General features: G+C 33.0%; 1 protein-coding gene across 1 annotated transcript in view; it reads left to right on the top strand.

The window, feature by feature from the left end:
- Positions 1-16,912, top strand: part of LOC118187406 (CD9 antigen-like) — a 54,606-nt gene extending 37,694 nt beyond the window's left edge. Inside the window, exons 4-7 of the mRNA XM_085816543.1 lie at positions 420-521; positions 733-828; positions 8,559-8,642; positions 15,966-16,912. Coding sequence (XP_085672669.1) covers positions 420-521; positions 733-828; positions 8,559-8,642; positions 15,966-16,031 — 348 coding nt within the window. The 3' untranslated portion in view covers positions 16,032-16,912. The remainder of the gene's footprint in view (positions 1-419; positions 522-732; positions 829-8,558; positions 8,643-15,965) is intronic.
- Positions 16,913-17,510: the final 598 nt, after the last annotated feature.

Below are 17,510 nucleotides of genomic sequence, written 5' to 3'. Positions count from 1 at the left end.
TCAAAATACCTGCATTAGAACAATGCTATATATAAATCTAATATATAACCTAAGTTATATTTCGATAATCGGTCCAATAGAACGGGAGATAAAGAGAAATGTCGCTTTTTTTTTTTTTTTTTTTTTTTTTTTTTTTGTGAAAAGCGTACTGTTGTTTGCTGCACTCCATTAAAACAAGTGTAGAAATCATTGCTTTCTCAATACAATTTACGCAGATAGTTTGTTTTTACGGTGAGGATTTGCTCTATTACAATAAAGTTTCCAATGAACAAACTTATTTTGGATTAGATTGGGCTCAGTTAATTTTATTATTATTGGGGACTTAAATGTTTGAAGGTTATGCATTATGTTAACGAATTTAAGTAAATTTCAGTAACTATATTCATGGATTGTAAGCACTGTTTAACATTTTATTTCAGTTTCAAGAATTTTTGACAGAATCTATCAAAGATCAAATTGATAAAAGCAAGCTAGAAGATGGAGGTGCTTCTGCTAGATTCGTTGAATTACTTCAACTACATGTAAGCAATAATTTTTTACATTTTCGTTTGCTTACCTTGCTATAAATTTAAGTGTAATAATTATACGATTTTCATTTTAATTGTAAAGTTCACCTAAACTCACGCAATGAAAGGATTTTTTATAAGAACAGGTAAAATGATTTGTATAGGAATCGGAAAAGATAAAATAATTTAACTTGATTTTGAATCATAATGTGTTTATTTGTTGCAGCTGGAATGCTGCGGCGGATATGATAAGAATGATTACCACATGGATGATATACCGCAATCCTGTAGCAGCGACAGGACTAACAATGTCTTTATTCATGTAAGTAAATGTTTTCTCTAATTTTTTATACAATTCTTATATAATTACTATTCCTAGTATTCCTATATTTACATAATAATTTTACTATTTTAATATATATGTCAGCTTTACTGCAGTACCACTTATTAGAGAAATATTATGCAGTCTTTAAAGTTTAACCTTATTAAGAGGCTAATAATATCGCTCATAATTTTGTAATACCAGTATTTTTCTTCTGATATGCCCACCAGGGCCGAGCAGTAAAGTCGCTGAACACTGATAGGTCGGTCCGGGGTTCGAATTTCGACGAATGGAGGTGATTGAATAAACGTTTTCGTGGTTTTCCCAATATTTAATGTGTATACCAGCACGATTTTCTTAGAAAGTCCTCCGCTAAGGCATATATCCTTTTAGACAGCTAGCCTTCGGTTGTTTTGACATAATTAAATAAAATCAATACAGTCAGTTTTTCTTCTGTTCTGGTGTTATCATCTGCTTGCTTGCATTAGAATGCGGGATTTTCTTGGTAGAATTACGTGCTGTAAATAACAATGCTTTCATGTGAGAATCTTTGAGGTGCAGGCATTTTTATTAAAGAAATATTTCATGGAGCCTTTGCGGAACCTGGAGATCAAAAGTAGATAGTTTGTAGAGTCATTACGTTAATTGGAAGCAGAAAAGATGAAAAATATGCAACCGCCTTCGCCGGGAATCGAACCACGGACCTCTGGAATACCGGCTCAGCGTGCTACCGTTACACCACGAAGGCACGCTAAGGCGACCTTATAAGTTTAATAGCAGAAAATTCGGTAATTGTTTGGGTTACACCTTATACTTTGCATCCGCTCACAGGACTTTGTCAAATTAACCAGCATTGGTACATCTCTGATATACGCCCTAATTTCACCAAATGTGGCGATATGTGTTCTGCGCTGGTTTCTGGAGCGATTGCGTGTTGTATGGCAACCCTGTTGACGTTGAAAAATCTTTCGCTGGGGTTCGTTGGTTCCCGCCATGCTTTGTGTCTGAGAAGCTAGGGGGGAAAGATTTAATGGTGAAAGTTGTTGAATTGAAGTTCGCCATAAGGAAATATCGTCGTGGTCATCCTGTTGAGGGGCAATGGGTATTTGGAGGTGTGGAAAGAAGGTATGGGAGATTATTTTAGTGGCTGTGCGTGATAGAAGTAGGGATTTGTGATTATTTGTTATTTTATTTATTTGTGAACCATAGTATGAATTTTCTGGTTAGTGTGTCTGGCTGTTATATAAATACGATAGTGATTACCTGGCGGCATGTTAAAGGCGGTATGAAATTGGTATTTCTGCTGTTCGAAAAAGCATTAATGGTAAGTGCATTTTATTTTATTCTTGTTCTTATTTTGTAACATGTTATGTTCATTGTTTTTTAGTATGAATTTCTGTCGTTATTGTTGTTTTTTGAATTGTTTGAAATTTATTTTAGTTATTTTGTTGATTAGTGCGTACCGTCTAAATTGTGCAATTCGTAGATGTTTTTTAAAGTTGAAACAGAACGCTGTGTACATGGTATTCTTTGAAATTTATAGTTGTTATGTTAATTTATTAAAGCGAGGTGTGCGTAGTTCGTAAATTCGTTCGTTGCCTAGATGATGCCATTCGTAGATGTTTTTTTAAGTTAAAACATATCGCTGTGTACATGGACACTTGTCAAACAATTTTGGTTAGAAACTTTACGGTTTTGCTATCTAAATTTTTTGTTTTTGTTTCGGATTTTTAGCTTAAATTGTGTGTTCAAAACGTGGTTTTTGCATTCGCGAAAACCGTGTTTTTAGAGACATTTTAGGCTTGAAGTTCGAAATGTAGACAAAAAATTTAGATAGCAATATGGCAGCGTGGAGTTTCTAGCCAAAAATATTTGGCGAGAAATTTGGCGCCTTGAGGGCGCATATCAAAGTAGTTCCCCAGCATTTATTAATCGAAGTTTAAATGATGTTTTTATTATTAAATTATGTGAGGAAAGAAGATTTAAAATATTATGTCAAGAAAGAAGATTTGGTTGATGAAATTGCCGAAGTAGTGACACTATCAACTAAAATCTCCGATTTAAAGAATATTGTTTGTTCTAAATAGCAGTGAGCATAAAAGTGACCCAGATTTTTTAAATGGATTAGAAAAGGAAATTTGGAGAATATTGCTGTATAAGGAATTGGATAAAAAATACTCCATAAAGTAATTTTGGAGAATGTTGTTGATAATAAAATGAAGAATTTCAGTTAGAGAAAAGTGAGAGAATGGAGAAACAAGATCAAGAATTTGAGTTAGAGAATTAGGCTAATACAGAAAATGAGACTAAGCAATGAAGCGGAACGGGCGAGAATTTAAGCTACAGCTCAAAACCAAGGCATCGTTTTTTAATTGAATTTTAGAGATAAGTAATTCAAATAAAAAGTTTACTTTGTCTAAATTACACTTCAGTCAGTTCGTGAATGGCTATTAGTTTGGAGACAGTTTGAATATACTGGGATAAAGATAAAGATGATGATATTGCTCCTGAAAGCGGATTCCTATACAGTCAAAATCGTTAATTCGGACACCCATAATCCGGACCTCAAAGCTACAAACGTTTTTTGCATGCGTCGCGTTGACGCACGCGCATAGGCGTTTACGTGTGCGCGTAAGACATTTACGGCTGCGAATATGTGTGTGCGCATGCGCATAAAACGCTTACGCATGCGCGCTTATTGTATAACGGATGGTATAAGCTAAGCTAAAATTATCTAATTCAGTTAATGTTGCAGATTGCGTTGTTCCTTAATCTTCGAATTGGATCCGGCTTATTATTTTTTGCAGACTGTTAGAGTAATTTTATAAAAGTAAGCTTGAATTTTCGATTATATCAAATAGAATTTCCGATATATATTTGCTAATATGTAAAGGATCTAAAGCGAAAGTATGTTTCGAAATCCGAAATCTGTTTATCAATTTCACACTGCTCTGCGGGGGGAACGCCGCGGCGCGCAATGAATTGGAAGTTGATCTGTTAGCACTATCCTTATCTTCAGGACAAATGTTTTTATTTTATTTGGCTTATAATTCCTTACTAAATGTAGTATTTCATCTCGATGTACTCCGTCTTTGATATGATTTAAATCAAATTCCTCGTCATTATAATTCGCTTCCGATAGCGAAGAAAGTGACAGAGGTTATTGAAAACGAAAAAATTTCTATTGACAAATTAGTCGGTATTCTCGACACAGCAATTATAGGACTTGAACAGCGGAACTTTGTAACTGAACAAGAAATTATGTCTGTTTAATAGAATTAAAGAGAAAGTATTATCAAATGAAACGAAGCAACTTAAACAACTTACATTGAAAGAAATGTTTAATAAAGTAAACAAATAAATATTAAGCTTTTTCTTTTTGTAAATTTTGATACCCTTTAGATCATAATTGTTCTTTATTTCATAAATTACGGTTTCATATTTTTAATTTTGTAATTTTTGCATGCCATCTTACCAGATTTAAACTGATGATCTATAATCCGGAAAAATTGATAATCCGGAATCTCCGAAGTCCCGACGAGTCCGGATTAACGACTTTTGACTGTACTTAGTGCAAGCAAATGTTATTGGTCCCGGAGCAAGAGAAATAGTGGAAAGTTTCCCACAAGCCAGAATGTATTATGCCAAGGGCTATAAGAGTTTAAAGATTTGCTTTGGAAGAAAAGACATTTTGGTGGAAGTATATATCAAGAACTTGCTGACATTACTCTACGATAGCTTTGAATCTTATTTCCGAGCTCTTGAAAAGCTGGGAGTTTCAAAAACAAATGCGCAGCTGTTCTTTATTAAGTGGTGAAATCACGTTTGACAAGGAATTTCTAATTGCTTGGAATAGAAACCCTTCTTTTGCAACTTTCATCCTGCCCCATGGGACTAACTTTATGTATCTAATTACTGACATCGCTCTGTGGTGAAGCACCGCCCTGAGGATAGCCGGAACGCAGACTGCAATTTATAGGTTAATCAGCGACAGTTACAGTTGGAGGAACCCTTCTTTTAATTCTGCAAATGATGCTAAGGAACGACTGAAAACTTTGATTTCATTTCTCAAAGGCGAAGTAGAGAAAGATTAAAGAAATTTTCTGGTGATGTCGGGTTTTCGTTTAGATAAAAACGGAGATACGAAGATGCTCAGGAAAAGATTATGTAACACGGAACCTCAAAGCGACAAACCTCCTAGAGAATCTATGCTGCCATGCTGTTGACGTCCATAGAACCTGAAAGATTGACATCAAGATGCATATAAGGAAAACATGCTAATGCTCATTGGTTTAATAGGATAAAACTCATTGGTTAAACTGGCACTAAAAGAAAGGCAGAAAATTGTAAAACATAAAAAAATGCTGTTTTACCTACGTGTTCCTTGTCATTCAGTTAGAAAGTGTCGCTTAAAATGTGTCATATACAGCAAAAAACATGCTCTCTTGATGTGTGATTAACTAGAGACCTGCAACAAGTCTAGTCAAACTAAGGAAGAAGAAATTTATCCTAAAAATGCCAAGCTGGTCAAATGTAAGTTCGAATTTAAAAGCATTTTTTCAGACCTTTTAAAGCCAGCATTATCTTTGATGAAAAAGAGAAAATATTAGTGGGGTTTGAAAAGGCATCAAAATGCAAATAAACATTCTTTGTTTGACAGGGTTTGTACGAAGGCAAGATAAACATAACTGTTACAAAATAAAGGTAACGCAACTAAATGAGAATTTCACTTACAATTTTGAGGTCTTGGATAAAAATATTATATGTGAAAGTGTAAGGGGGCTCATACACCTTTAAACCCCTAATGATCTTCAAATATGTGACTGTTGCAAGAATTGGGATGTTTTATTTATTTTAAAAGCACTTACTTCCAACCTTTTACAGCTGACTACATAATATAGCTGCTTTGGAAACTAGTAACCAGAAAGTTTGTGTTCCCACAAATAGTTTTGTAATTTAATCCTCTTTGTGACAAAATATATCGCCATGTTTCCACCTTGCGCGCATGATATTTTAAAAATGGCTAATGGTACATGCTTGAAATTGGATGGAATTCTTTATATGGGCAGTATTTTCTAACTGAACCAAAAGTATGATAAATATTTTAATACTGAAAACTTCTACGGACGAAAACATTACAAATTTTTTTAATAAAATACATTTTATAACCTCAACTCCAAATAAAATAAAAATTTAACAAGAAATTTTTAGAATTTTAGGTTCACAGTAGTTTCCAAATGTTATAAAAGCTATATATTAAATATGGAATTAAATTATGCGACAGAATATTTTAAACTGTGCACGCAAGGTGGAAACATGACGAAAAATGTGGTCACGAAGCGGATTAAATTATAAAAATATTTGTGGCAACACAAACTTTCTGATGAATATTTCCGAAAGCAGCTATATTATGTAGTCAGATGTAAAAAGTTGGAAGTAATTGATTTTAAAATAATAAGTTATCCCAATTCTTTCAACAGTCACCTATTCGAAGATCTTATGGCTTTTAAGGTGTATGAGTCCCCTTAATTGATGCTATTCCCCTTTGTGAACCTATTCAAGTTATTTATGTACCAGATATTATTAGTAGGCTTTTGCTTGTCGGAAGAAAACTATTATCCTCAGATTTAATTGCAGTCGAAACCAATCTCGGATGGACATTAATGTCCCGAAAGTTTATGCTGTAAGAGAACATTTTGCAATGGATAACATCACTGTTTATGAAGGAAATGAAAATTGCTGATCTTTGAATGTTAGATGTCATTAGAATTAAGGATCTCATGGAGAAGACGTCCAAATTGCAGACAAACTTAAACATTAAAAAGCACTTAAAACAGTGGCATTTAATCGAAATAATAGTTCTAACGTTTATTGGACGATAATTCTCTTTTGTCCAAAGAAAGTCCCTCCAAATAAAGTGATTTCGCATGGGCACTACTTACCTCAACCGACCTGTCATAGAGGAAACCAGGAGTTCAACTACTCGACAAGTATTTGATGCACCAGCAAAGTTGCAAAACCATGCGTCCTTAAACCAGTGTTGGCAAAGAGCACAGAGACGTCTTGCGGTTTTTTTTTTTTTTTTTTTTTTTTTTTTTTTGGTGGGAGAATTTAGAAGAGAAGAAACTTAAAATGAAAAGAAACGAGTAATTTTTAGTAAAGGAAAAATTACGTAGTAACGACAAACACTATTCTGAAGTGACTGTCAATTTAAATCCTACCGTATGGTTTGAATCGCAGCAAATGTTTTTCTCCTCGATGTATACAGACTTATGCTCCCCTCGAAATCGACGGGGTTTTATATGAATCCATACTAATGTACGTTTTTCGTGTTGAACTTCTCAAAGAAGAAAGGGCGTTCTGGAAATTAATATATTTTTTTGAAAATTCTGTACTTTCTAATGCTTTTCATCTTAAGCAATCAATTTATATTTAGAGCTCGAGCCTCGTGCATCGAAGAACACTCAGAAGCTCATCTTAGATAATGAAAATATTACCAAATTTCTTCTCTAAGACATACATTATTAAATCTGATTTTTATTTACAAATTATTCCAAAGAAGTAATTACTATGGTAGGCAAAGTAACTCATACTGTTTGCATAAAAGAAACATAAAGAAATGTCTCATAATGCTTTAGCGTTAAAGAGCATTTTGCCCTCGCAAATTTCTTATCCCGAGTTGCAAGTATGATTTTAATTTCGAAGTTTAAGCCTTATTAAAGGTACAATGAATATTAGTCGTCCTGTTGGTGCCATTTCGAAACTTTTCTGAAAAACTCTTTTTCATCCTTACTCCTCTAGTTACGAGGGCAATCCCAAAAAAAAGGTCTCCTATATTTTTAGATATACAAAGAACCGTTTATATTCTATAATTGCTACATCACTTTGAAGATTGATGAATGCTTTATTTTTCAACATAATCGCCATTTCTGTCGATGTATTTTTGTAGACGCTGTGGAAGTTTTACAATGCCCATGTCATACCAGCTTGCCGCCATGCCCTTCAGGAAGCGTTGAACCTCATCTTTCATCTCATCATTGGGGCAGAACCGTCGTCCAGACAAATGTCAACCCGTTTCCGTTTGTGGTCTTCTGTCAGCATACGCGGCACCCATCTTGCACACGCCTTCCGATATTGCAACTTTTCCGTTAAAATCCTGTGGATGGTGCTTCTGGAAACCTCAGGAACCAAAATGCAGAGAGCATCCAGAGTGATCCTCCGATCTTTACGCATGAGTTCCTCAACTTTCGTGATTGTCTCGTCGGCAATTGACGGCCTCCCGCTCCTTTCTTCGTCATGAATTTGAGTATGACCGCCTGTAAACTCTCTACACCACTTGCGAATGTTTTTGACATCCATGCACGACTTCGCACTTGGCGGTAACGTTTATCGGGAGCTCCATTTTGAATGGCTGCCAAGCCAAGACTGAGCATCCGAGCGAAGCGCCTGCGTGTTTATGTGGTAGCGGAGAAGGCACCACTCACAACAGTGTTGCCAACAACCGTATTAAAACTTTCTGTACGTCCCCAAAAAATAGGAGACCTTTTTTTGGGGGATTGCCCTCGTATTATTAAAACTCGCTTCATAGGAGTTTATATAACATATTATGTTATTTAAAAGTTTCCCTTTTTATAATTACTTAAGACATAAACGTTAAAATGTCATCTTAATTATCCATTAAGTGCTTGAACATATTTCATTAAAAGTACAAATTTACAATTTTATTTCAGGGATGCGGTGAAAATATCCGAAGATATCTGGAACAGAAAGCTGGTACAATCGGAGGAATTTCTCTCGGATTAGTTTTAGTGCAGGTTTGTTCAATGAAAATTACGAACCTTTCTTAATTTTTTTTTACATCCATTATTCAAAGTTTTGGTTTAATACCTCATACCATCAACATTTTATTCAAAAACACAAGTTATGTAAGTACATACGTATTTGGTAATAAATGAAATTACAGAGCTAATTTGAGGTATTTAACTTAGATTTATCATATTAAATACAGATATTTTTCATACATTAACCCTTTGCGGCACACTGGACACACCTAAAAATTTCCTTCTGTACGCACAGAAAAATGGAATGAAAAAGGATTTATAGGTTACTCTGAACCTTCTTTATTTAAAGTAGATGGCAACTCAACACAAAACAGTCCATATATTTTAGCCATGTTTAGTTTTTTAAGACCCTCATTTTTCATAGAAATCTTCCAGACTTTTTTAGGGTATAAAAGGATTGTTTGAAAAGAAATTTCTGTTATTCTTTGGCTGTATGCTAATCTCCTTATTCTATATTAGTTTTAAATTTTTACCTTGAAATCTTGCCTAAAATCAAACGGCGAACCCTAGGTGTGCCCAGACCGGGCTCACCGATAATCTAAGACAACTGAGAGTCTGTATTCTTTGTTTCTCCGCATCTCGTCATCGGTCATTCATTGACAACAATGCTCGTTTCAGCATGTTTTCTAAGCTCTATTCCAATCAGTGTGCCCACTTTGGGCACACCCGCAGAATTAAAACGATAAGTGCTATCTTCACAAAATTTTACTTCTGTACTCCTCTAGGCCTAATTTGACTGCCTTTTTTTTTTTTTTAAATCAAAACTACGACTTTAAAAGGTAGCTTGCCGGAAAGGTTTAATATCTAAAAATCATAAAATTATTGAGAAAATAGTCAGAAAAACTTGTTTAATTTTGCAAATTAAAAATTTTAATTACATGATTTCTTGAAGTTTTTGAAGTAATTTGTAAATTTCGAAGTAATTTGCTGAAGTTAAGTATTATCATCATTTAAATATTTAAAACTAAAAAGCAATCAATCTAAAAAACAAAAAATACAAATTAATATATTTAATGGGACAGTTTTTACTTGTCTTTTTAAGAATTCATATAATTTCATTTATTTAGAATTTCCTTGAATATTGTTAAACTTCTTGTGTTTTCAATTTTCAGCTTACACAATCTCTAATTGCAATACCAGCAACTGAGTTTATGTTGGCATGGATTATAGGAATTTTTTTCTGTAATTTCTGTTGGTTCATATGATGCACCTGCAGAATTGTTCAATAGTCAGTTTTTCTCGTCGTCGTGTTTATATTTATTTCTAAAGTTAGACTTATGTGTCATTTTCTACCTGTCTGCAATACTGAATTGAGCTAGATTCCTTTAGACTGTCATTCAAGAAGGCATCCCTCCCCTTAGGTTAATAGATGTTATATGTTTTGACACTTTTTTCAAATGAATTATCACTGGTGATGAAAAATGGACCGTCTACAACAACATTAATCGAAAAAGATCATGGTCCAAGCGTAATGAATCAGCACATTATAACAAACCTAAATTTCATCAGAGAAAAAAAAAACATGCTTTTAATCTGGTGGGATTGCAAATGCGCTGTGCATTTTGAGCTACTTCCAAGCTTCAAAACTATTTACTGTTATGTTTACTATCAAAACTTGTTTTGTTTACTATCAAATCTATATGAAAAGTAAGGAAGCAACCAAAGAGAAAAAGCCGGAATTGGAAAATCGTAAAGGGATTGTTTTCTATCAAAACTATGCAAAGACTCACATATCTTTAGCAACATGTACGAAATTATTGGAGCTTCGTTGGTAAGAGATATTTCATCTCATATAGCCCGGCCTTTGCATCATCGGATTATCATTTATATCGAAGTTTACAAATTTTCTTAAATGGCAAATATTTCAGTAATAAAGATGACCTCAAACTGCATTTGGCTGAGTTTTTGCTAACAAAGACCAGAAGTTCTACGAGCGCGGAATCGTAAAGTTACCAGAAAGATGGCAAAAAGTCATCGAACAGAATGGGAAATATGTTTCTGGATTAAATTTCATCATTTATATAAAAACGTTGAGTTTAATTTAACACTAAAAAATCTGATGTGTACACCACATGACTTCCTTGTACGGAATATTAAATTATACGCATTTTTTCTTGCATTTCATTTAACTTATTGAATTGAATTAAACCTAATTCGCCGACAGCGCATAAACCACTACAGAATAAATGCATTCTTTAAAATTCACTTTGTTTACCATAGCGACACTCTGGCGCTAGGTTTAATTAACAGTATTATATTTCGTTCATATTATAACTCAGAATGCACAAAATTTATATCATTTAAAGAATTATCTAATCGTTGCCACATGTTCTGTTCAAATACTATAACAAAGCTAGAACGATGTATAAAAGAAATTATGCAAACAAAACGAAAAAGAAACAGTTTTTCACAGACGATTGAGTATTTCTCATTCAATTAATTCAGTTTTCACTTCGCGACAAGGCAAAAATACACAAAAACTCAAAATATCTGTATTAAAAATTACGAAGTAAATTTTAAATACTTATTTCCTCGAAAAAATTCCAGAAAGGATTAAGCATGATTTAATTCGCAATAATAAATGAAGGCGTTAATTTTGTGTTGCGAAGCTTAGTCTCTCTAGATTGGCAACAAATCTACAATTCTGCTGTTTCAAATGTAAACAAATATGTCCGCCATGTTATTTAAAACTTAACCGCACTTAAACAGCTTTTAAATTGTTGATAATTGTACAAACATTGCTTCCAGAATTACGAAAGGCATAAAACCTTTAACCGGAAGATAAAAACAACATAATTCAATCATTTTTAAAGCAAAAAATGTACAGTTTACAAACATATAAGAGTAAAGAAACTGAGATCACTGAGCCGGGTGACAGAGTGGATATATTTATCAACATATTAATATACGTTTGGGGCGGCCGATTGAAACCAAAATACGAGGTGCACATCTGCATGTTATAGTAGTCTTATATACAAAATTTCAACGTTCTGAGGCTACTCGTTTTTGAGTTATGCGAGATACGTACATATGCACGCACGTACGTACATACGTTCGTACGACGCCACGAAAAATTCTCTTCATAATTCATTTTAAAGCAGTTTTTCAGTTTTTTTGGAGGAAAAGTGTCTTTTATTCTGTTCTTACGTATATATATCACGCAAAAACATCGTTAAATTGCATTCGAAAGCGGTCAAAGTGGATATTTTCGTTGAAATATGCTGCCTGAAGCTTTTCGTGATTACAATACTTCCTTTTTACTTTGTACAAGGAAATAAAAACGAAATGACATTCTTGCCAACTCCAAATTTGCAGAATTTGCAAACATTATCATTAGCACTCCATTAAGCATTCTCTGACGAATAAGTCGTTTTAATTATCAAAAATAAAAACAATAACTTCTGCGCTTTGCTCTCAAATCTCGCAGTTCCATGATTCTAGCTGCTCTCAGACATTTCTAAACTTCAAACTCGAAGCTAAGTAAATGCGGCGATATGTGGAAGACATTGCCATGAAGAATAATAAATTTGTTTTGTGGAAAGTGCTTCATTAAGAGTAAAGAACCGGGAACTATATTTCGTACATGATACTCAGTTGCAGCAAAAGGTGACTGCATTTCCCAGTAACAGCGTGTAACAACGATACGCAAAAATTTTACTTTCAGTGCCGTAATTTCCTTAGTGTCAACAGAGGATAACAACTGCAGCTACACCTTGTACACACACACATAAAAAAGGGACATTTCTATATCACTCTTTCTACGGGACCGATTGTCGAAATTTAGCTTGCATTTTTCACGTCTCGAAAGCACGACTTGCGATATATATTATATTTTTATACAGTATTTATTTCGACACAAAATCGTAATTTTCTAAAATAACATACCAATTTGTTTCCATATTTCAATTCTACGACTCAAATTATGCCAAAGTGCCAAGTTTTGCAAAAAATCGTACGAGTAGTTTCTAAAAAATTAGCTCTCAAAATGTTAGCTCCTCCATGTTAATTGAAATTAATTTAAATTGACTGAAATTTATTAACATCTCTTTTTTTTTATTAAATTTATTTGATTCTTCCTTTCACATTTCGAAATTTAGGTTCATTCCAAGTAAAATTCGCTCATTTTTAGTCCAAAGGGATTTGAATCCCGAAGGACTATTAGTTTCGTTTTGGCATTTTGCGTCGGACGGATAAATGTCGGTTCATTTTCAAACTGTTGCCATAAAATGTTAGAGTCCTGCATTATATTTGAAGAAATTAAATAATGAAAATCTGCGTAAATGTATGTATATTTCTCACATTGTCATAAAATAACGGTACATAGAGTCATCGAATTTTGAATAACGTAATCCTCCAACGAATATGAGCATGTGGAAGACCAAATTTGAAATTTGAAATTTGTTTTATGATCGATTTCCTATTTTTTAAAACTTTGACGAATTTTTGATTAACAAACTCAAGGATTTCAAAGCGAGCAATGGCAACGTTGTGCAGAAAAAACATTTGTATCTCCAGCACGTGTGTCTCTGTATCGGAAATTCTAAAGATATGCTCGTTTTAAAACTATTTTGCGATATTGCTGTTGCACTGGATCTTATGGTTTAAGTGCGAGGAACATGATATTTAATAAAGAAAGGTAACACACAAAATGTTAAAAAAACGCCCCTTTGGACGTAATTTAAAATTTGAAACATTTCAGATTTTTATATATATATATATATATATATATATATATATAATTTATTTCTAAAACTTGTATTTTTAAATAATTTTTATAAAAACATTTTGAATTATAACCTATAAAAATTTTACTATCATCTTAAAGTAGATATATTTCTAAGCATACCTGGAAAAAATTACAGTTTTTTTACTCAAAATTTCCTACGACATACGTGAATTTATATTGTAGAGATATTAGGTTAATTGGAAAGTCCAGAGAGATGAAAAATGAGCAAACGCTTTCGCCGGGAATCGAACCACGGACTTCTGGAATACGCTCCCAGCTTGCAGACCACCACACCACGAAGCCATGCCAAGAAGGCGGGAGAAATACCTTATATACTCCCCATTTTAAAGGGTGACTGGGGTTTTTAGGGTACCCAATCGCCAAATCCTGGGTGACGAGAATCATCATCCACAATCCTTTTAGTTCGGGCGCCACTGTAGAGATATTAGGCATTTTTGGAAGCAGGGAAGATGAAAAATTAGCAAACGCCTTCGCAGAGAATCGAACCGCGAATCTCTGGAATACGCATCCTGCGTGCAGACCAGCACACCACGAAGGCATCCCAAGAAGGCGGGAGAAATATCTTATAACATTTTGGCGCGTTTTGAAATCTGGCATATTTGTTATAAGCGATAATGACACTTTATTTGATTCACGAACTTTCTTAAAACTATTTGAAAGTATGAACGAAGGCCTTTTTTCTGCTCGTGTACAATGAAAAATAGGTTGCTATAAATGAAGAAGTTCGCCAAGGGAGTTATTTTAGGCTGAAACTGAAAAAAATGCGCCAAGGTAAATTTTTAAATTTCTCCATAAATTTCTCGTCAAAAATTACAAAATTTAAAATCTAGGCATAATTTGAGTTATAGAATCGGAATATGAAAAACGATTGGTGTGTTAGTTCATAAAAACTCCGATTTTATGTCAAAATACCTATGTTAAAACAATGCTACATATAAATCTAATATATATCCTAAGTCGCGCTTTCGAGACATAGAAAATGCAAGTTAAGTTTTGAGAATCGGTCCAATAGAAAGAGATATATAACTGTCCTATTTTCTTCGTGTAAGGTGTATTATATTTTAAAATTACAAAGGTTTATTGAATTTCTTTCTTTTTACTTCCATGTACGAAGTAAAGAGGAAGTATTGTAATCGCGAAAAGTTTCAGGCAGAATATTTCAACGAAAATATCCATTTTGACCGCTATCGAATGCAATTTAACGATGTTTTTGCGTGATATCTGTAGGTAAAGATAGAATAAAATACACTTTTCCTTCAAAAAATTATAAAACTGCTTTAAAATAAATTCTGAAGAGAATTTTTCATGGCGTCTGTACGTACGTACGGACGTATCTCACATAACTCAAAAACGAGTAGCCTCAGAACGTTGAAATTTTGTATATAGGACTGCTATAACATGTAGATGTGCACCTCGTATTTTGGTTGCAATCGGCCGTACCAAACGTATATAAATATATATATATATATATATATATATATCCACTCTGTTACCCGGCTCAGTGGTCTCAGTTTCTTTACTCTTATATGTTTGTAAATTATATATTTTTTGCTTTAAAAATTATTGTATTATGTTGTTTTTATCTTCCGGTTAAGGTTTTTATGTCTTTAGTAAATCTGTGTGCAATATTTTTAGAATTATCAGCAATTTTAAAGTTGTTTAATTGCCGCTAAGCCTTTTCTTAACAGCGGCCATTGATGTATACATTTGAAACAGGAGACTAGTGGATTTTTTGCCAATCTAGAGAAACTTAGCTTCGCAACAACAAAGATAACGCATTCATTTATTATTGCCAATTAAATCATGCTTAATTCTTTGCGGAATTTTTTCGAAGAAATAAGTGTTTGGGATTTACTTCGTAATTTTTAATATAGATATTTTGAGTTTGTATGTACTTTTGCCTTCTCGGGAAGTGAGAACTGAATTAATTAAATGAGAAATACTCAATCGTCTGTGAAAAACTATTTCTTTTTTGTTTTGTTTGCTTAATTTCTTTTATACATCATTCTAGCTTTATTATAGTATTTGAATAGAACATGTGGCAATGATTAGATAATTCTATTGTTTAAATGATATAAATTTTGTGCATTATGAGTTATAATATGAACGAAGTATATAAGTTAACTGTTATATAATTATTGGATTATATAACAGTTAACTTAGTTTCCCTTATATAATTATTATATAAGTTAACTGTTATATAATTATTAATACTGTTAAGTGAATCTATCAAATACTAGAGTGAATTTTAAAGAATGCATTTATTCTATTATAGTTTATGCGCTGTCGGCGAAGTAGTTTTAATTCAATCCAATAATTTTAAATGAAATGCAAGAAAAAATGCGTATAATTTAATATTTCAATTTAATATTCCAATATAAGGAAGTCATGTGGTGTATACATAAGATTTTTTATTATCATACGCATAACATTTTCTGGGCCATGTCTCATATTTTTTACTTCTTCATATTTACCATTTATTTAAATGAGATGAGAAATTTAAATTGTATGCAGTATAATACTAAACTGTAAACATCCTGTATTTTCAGATATTATGCTTGATTTTCACCGGAGTTCTTTTTTGCACTCTGAGAGAAGATTCGAAGAATTATTGAGCAACATGAAAAGCATTTCTAATACAATCATCATGAAAGCGAAGATTATTTTCATAATGACATATTTTCATGTGTTCCTGTCGGTATTAAAACTTCATGACTGAAATTCTTATAAAACGTTATGAGACAGGATACTTCATTATTACCTGTGAAGAATTTGCAGTGTTTCATCCAATCATTGATATATGTTCAAGGAAATTATGCAAGGTTTTCCGGTAAACAAAGAATTTTTTAATTATGTACAGTAATAACTTATAAAGAGAACGTAAGCTAATATTTGCATAGATCAAGAAAAATTGAAATTTCTGTCTTAATAACAATGTATCATTTTATCTAATAACACTATTTTTTCAAGTATATTTACCAGCAAAAATTCTTTATAAAATAATTTTTAGATTAGACTTATCTATTTTGATAGAGATATTTATATTTTGTGTAAAACCTTTAGCCCTGTTTACAGATTTCCTCGAGTTAGTTAGGAAATTAATTGTGACTATTTATAATCACCGGAAAATTAGATTCTTGTTATTAGTATGAGATGATTACCACCTTTAATTTCACGCTTTCAATAATAGGTGGCCAGTATCTTAGAGGAAAATTGGGTTCATACGCTTAGTATCAAATGACTAAATATTTTATTTCGTTCTTTCAATAACAGACTGTTAGCATTTCTTGGACCTCGTACTCAAGTCTTTTTGGTAGTTGAAGTATGTAACTCCTTCACAATTAGTTTTCGTCAATCTTCCGGATAGTAACATACATTATGAAGTCTTATACATGTTTACTTATATATTATTTTGTGTATTAAGAGATTTGTTCGTGTCATAAAAAGTGTAAATGTAAACCGTATAATAAAAATAAAGCTTTTAAATATTTTTAAATTTCGAACTTGTTTTTATAAATCGATCAAATATTATTTTGTTGAATAGTAAAGCTACATAGGGCATCCGAGAATAAATGCTGATAATTCATAAGGCTTCCGTGAAGTTTGTTTGGTGTGAAATCGATTTAAAATATTTTTATTTAATTCTGTTCACCAAAAGGATTACCTGCATATGATCATGGCCTGATTACAGATGAAACCACATTCCCTGCAAAGTCGTGTAAAGCTCTACAGATGCCGAATTTAGAGTTTGAAAATACGTATATAGATTCTGTTAAGGTCAATGTTTGGTGTGATATCATGAGTAACAAGAATTTAGAACTACAGGGGTTGGACAAAAATATGGAAACACCTTTAAAAAAACATGTTCCTTTGCTTAATATGGTGTAGGAAACCCGTTGGCATCCAAAACAGCTTGCAGTCTTCTCGGAATGGATAAATACAGTTCCTGTATGTTTGCCAAGGGAATATTATACCATTCTTCCTGCAAAACGGTGGCAAGTTCAGATAACGATGTTGGCGGTGGATAACGAGAACGCACTTTCCGTTCCAATGTAGACCACAAAGGTTCGATAATATTCAGGTCTGGTGACTGT

Source organism: Stegodyphus dumicola, chromosome 5 (assembly GCF_044657685.1).
Source record: "Stegodyphus dumicola isolate Sdum_Otavi_A_Nest chromosome 5, ASM4465768v1".
Lineage (NCBI taxonomy): Eukaryota > Metazoa > Arthropoda > Arachnida > Araneae > Eresidae > Stegodyphus > Stegodyphus dumicola.
The sequence above is the reverse complement of the archived record's forward strand: the minus strand, read 5'-3'. Positions and strand labels throughout refer to the sequence as shown.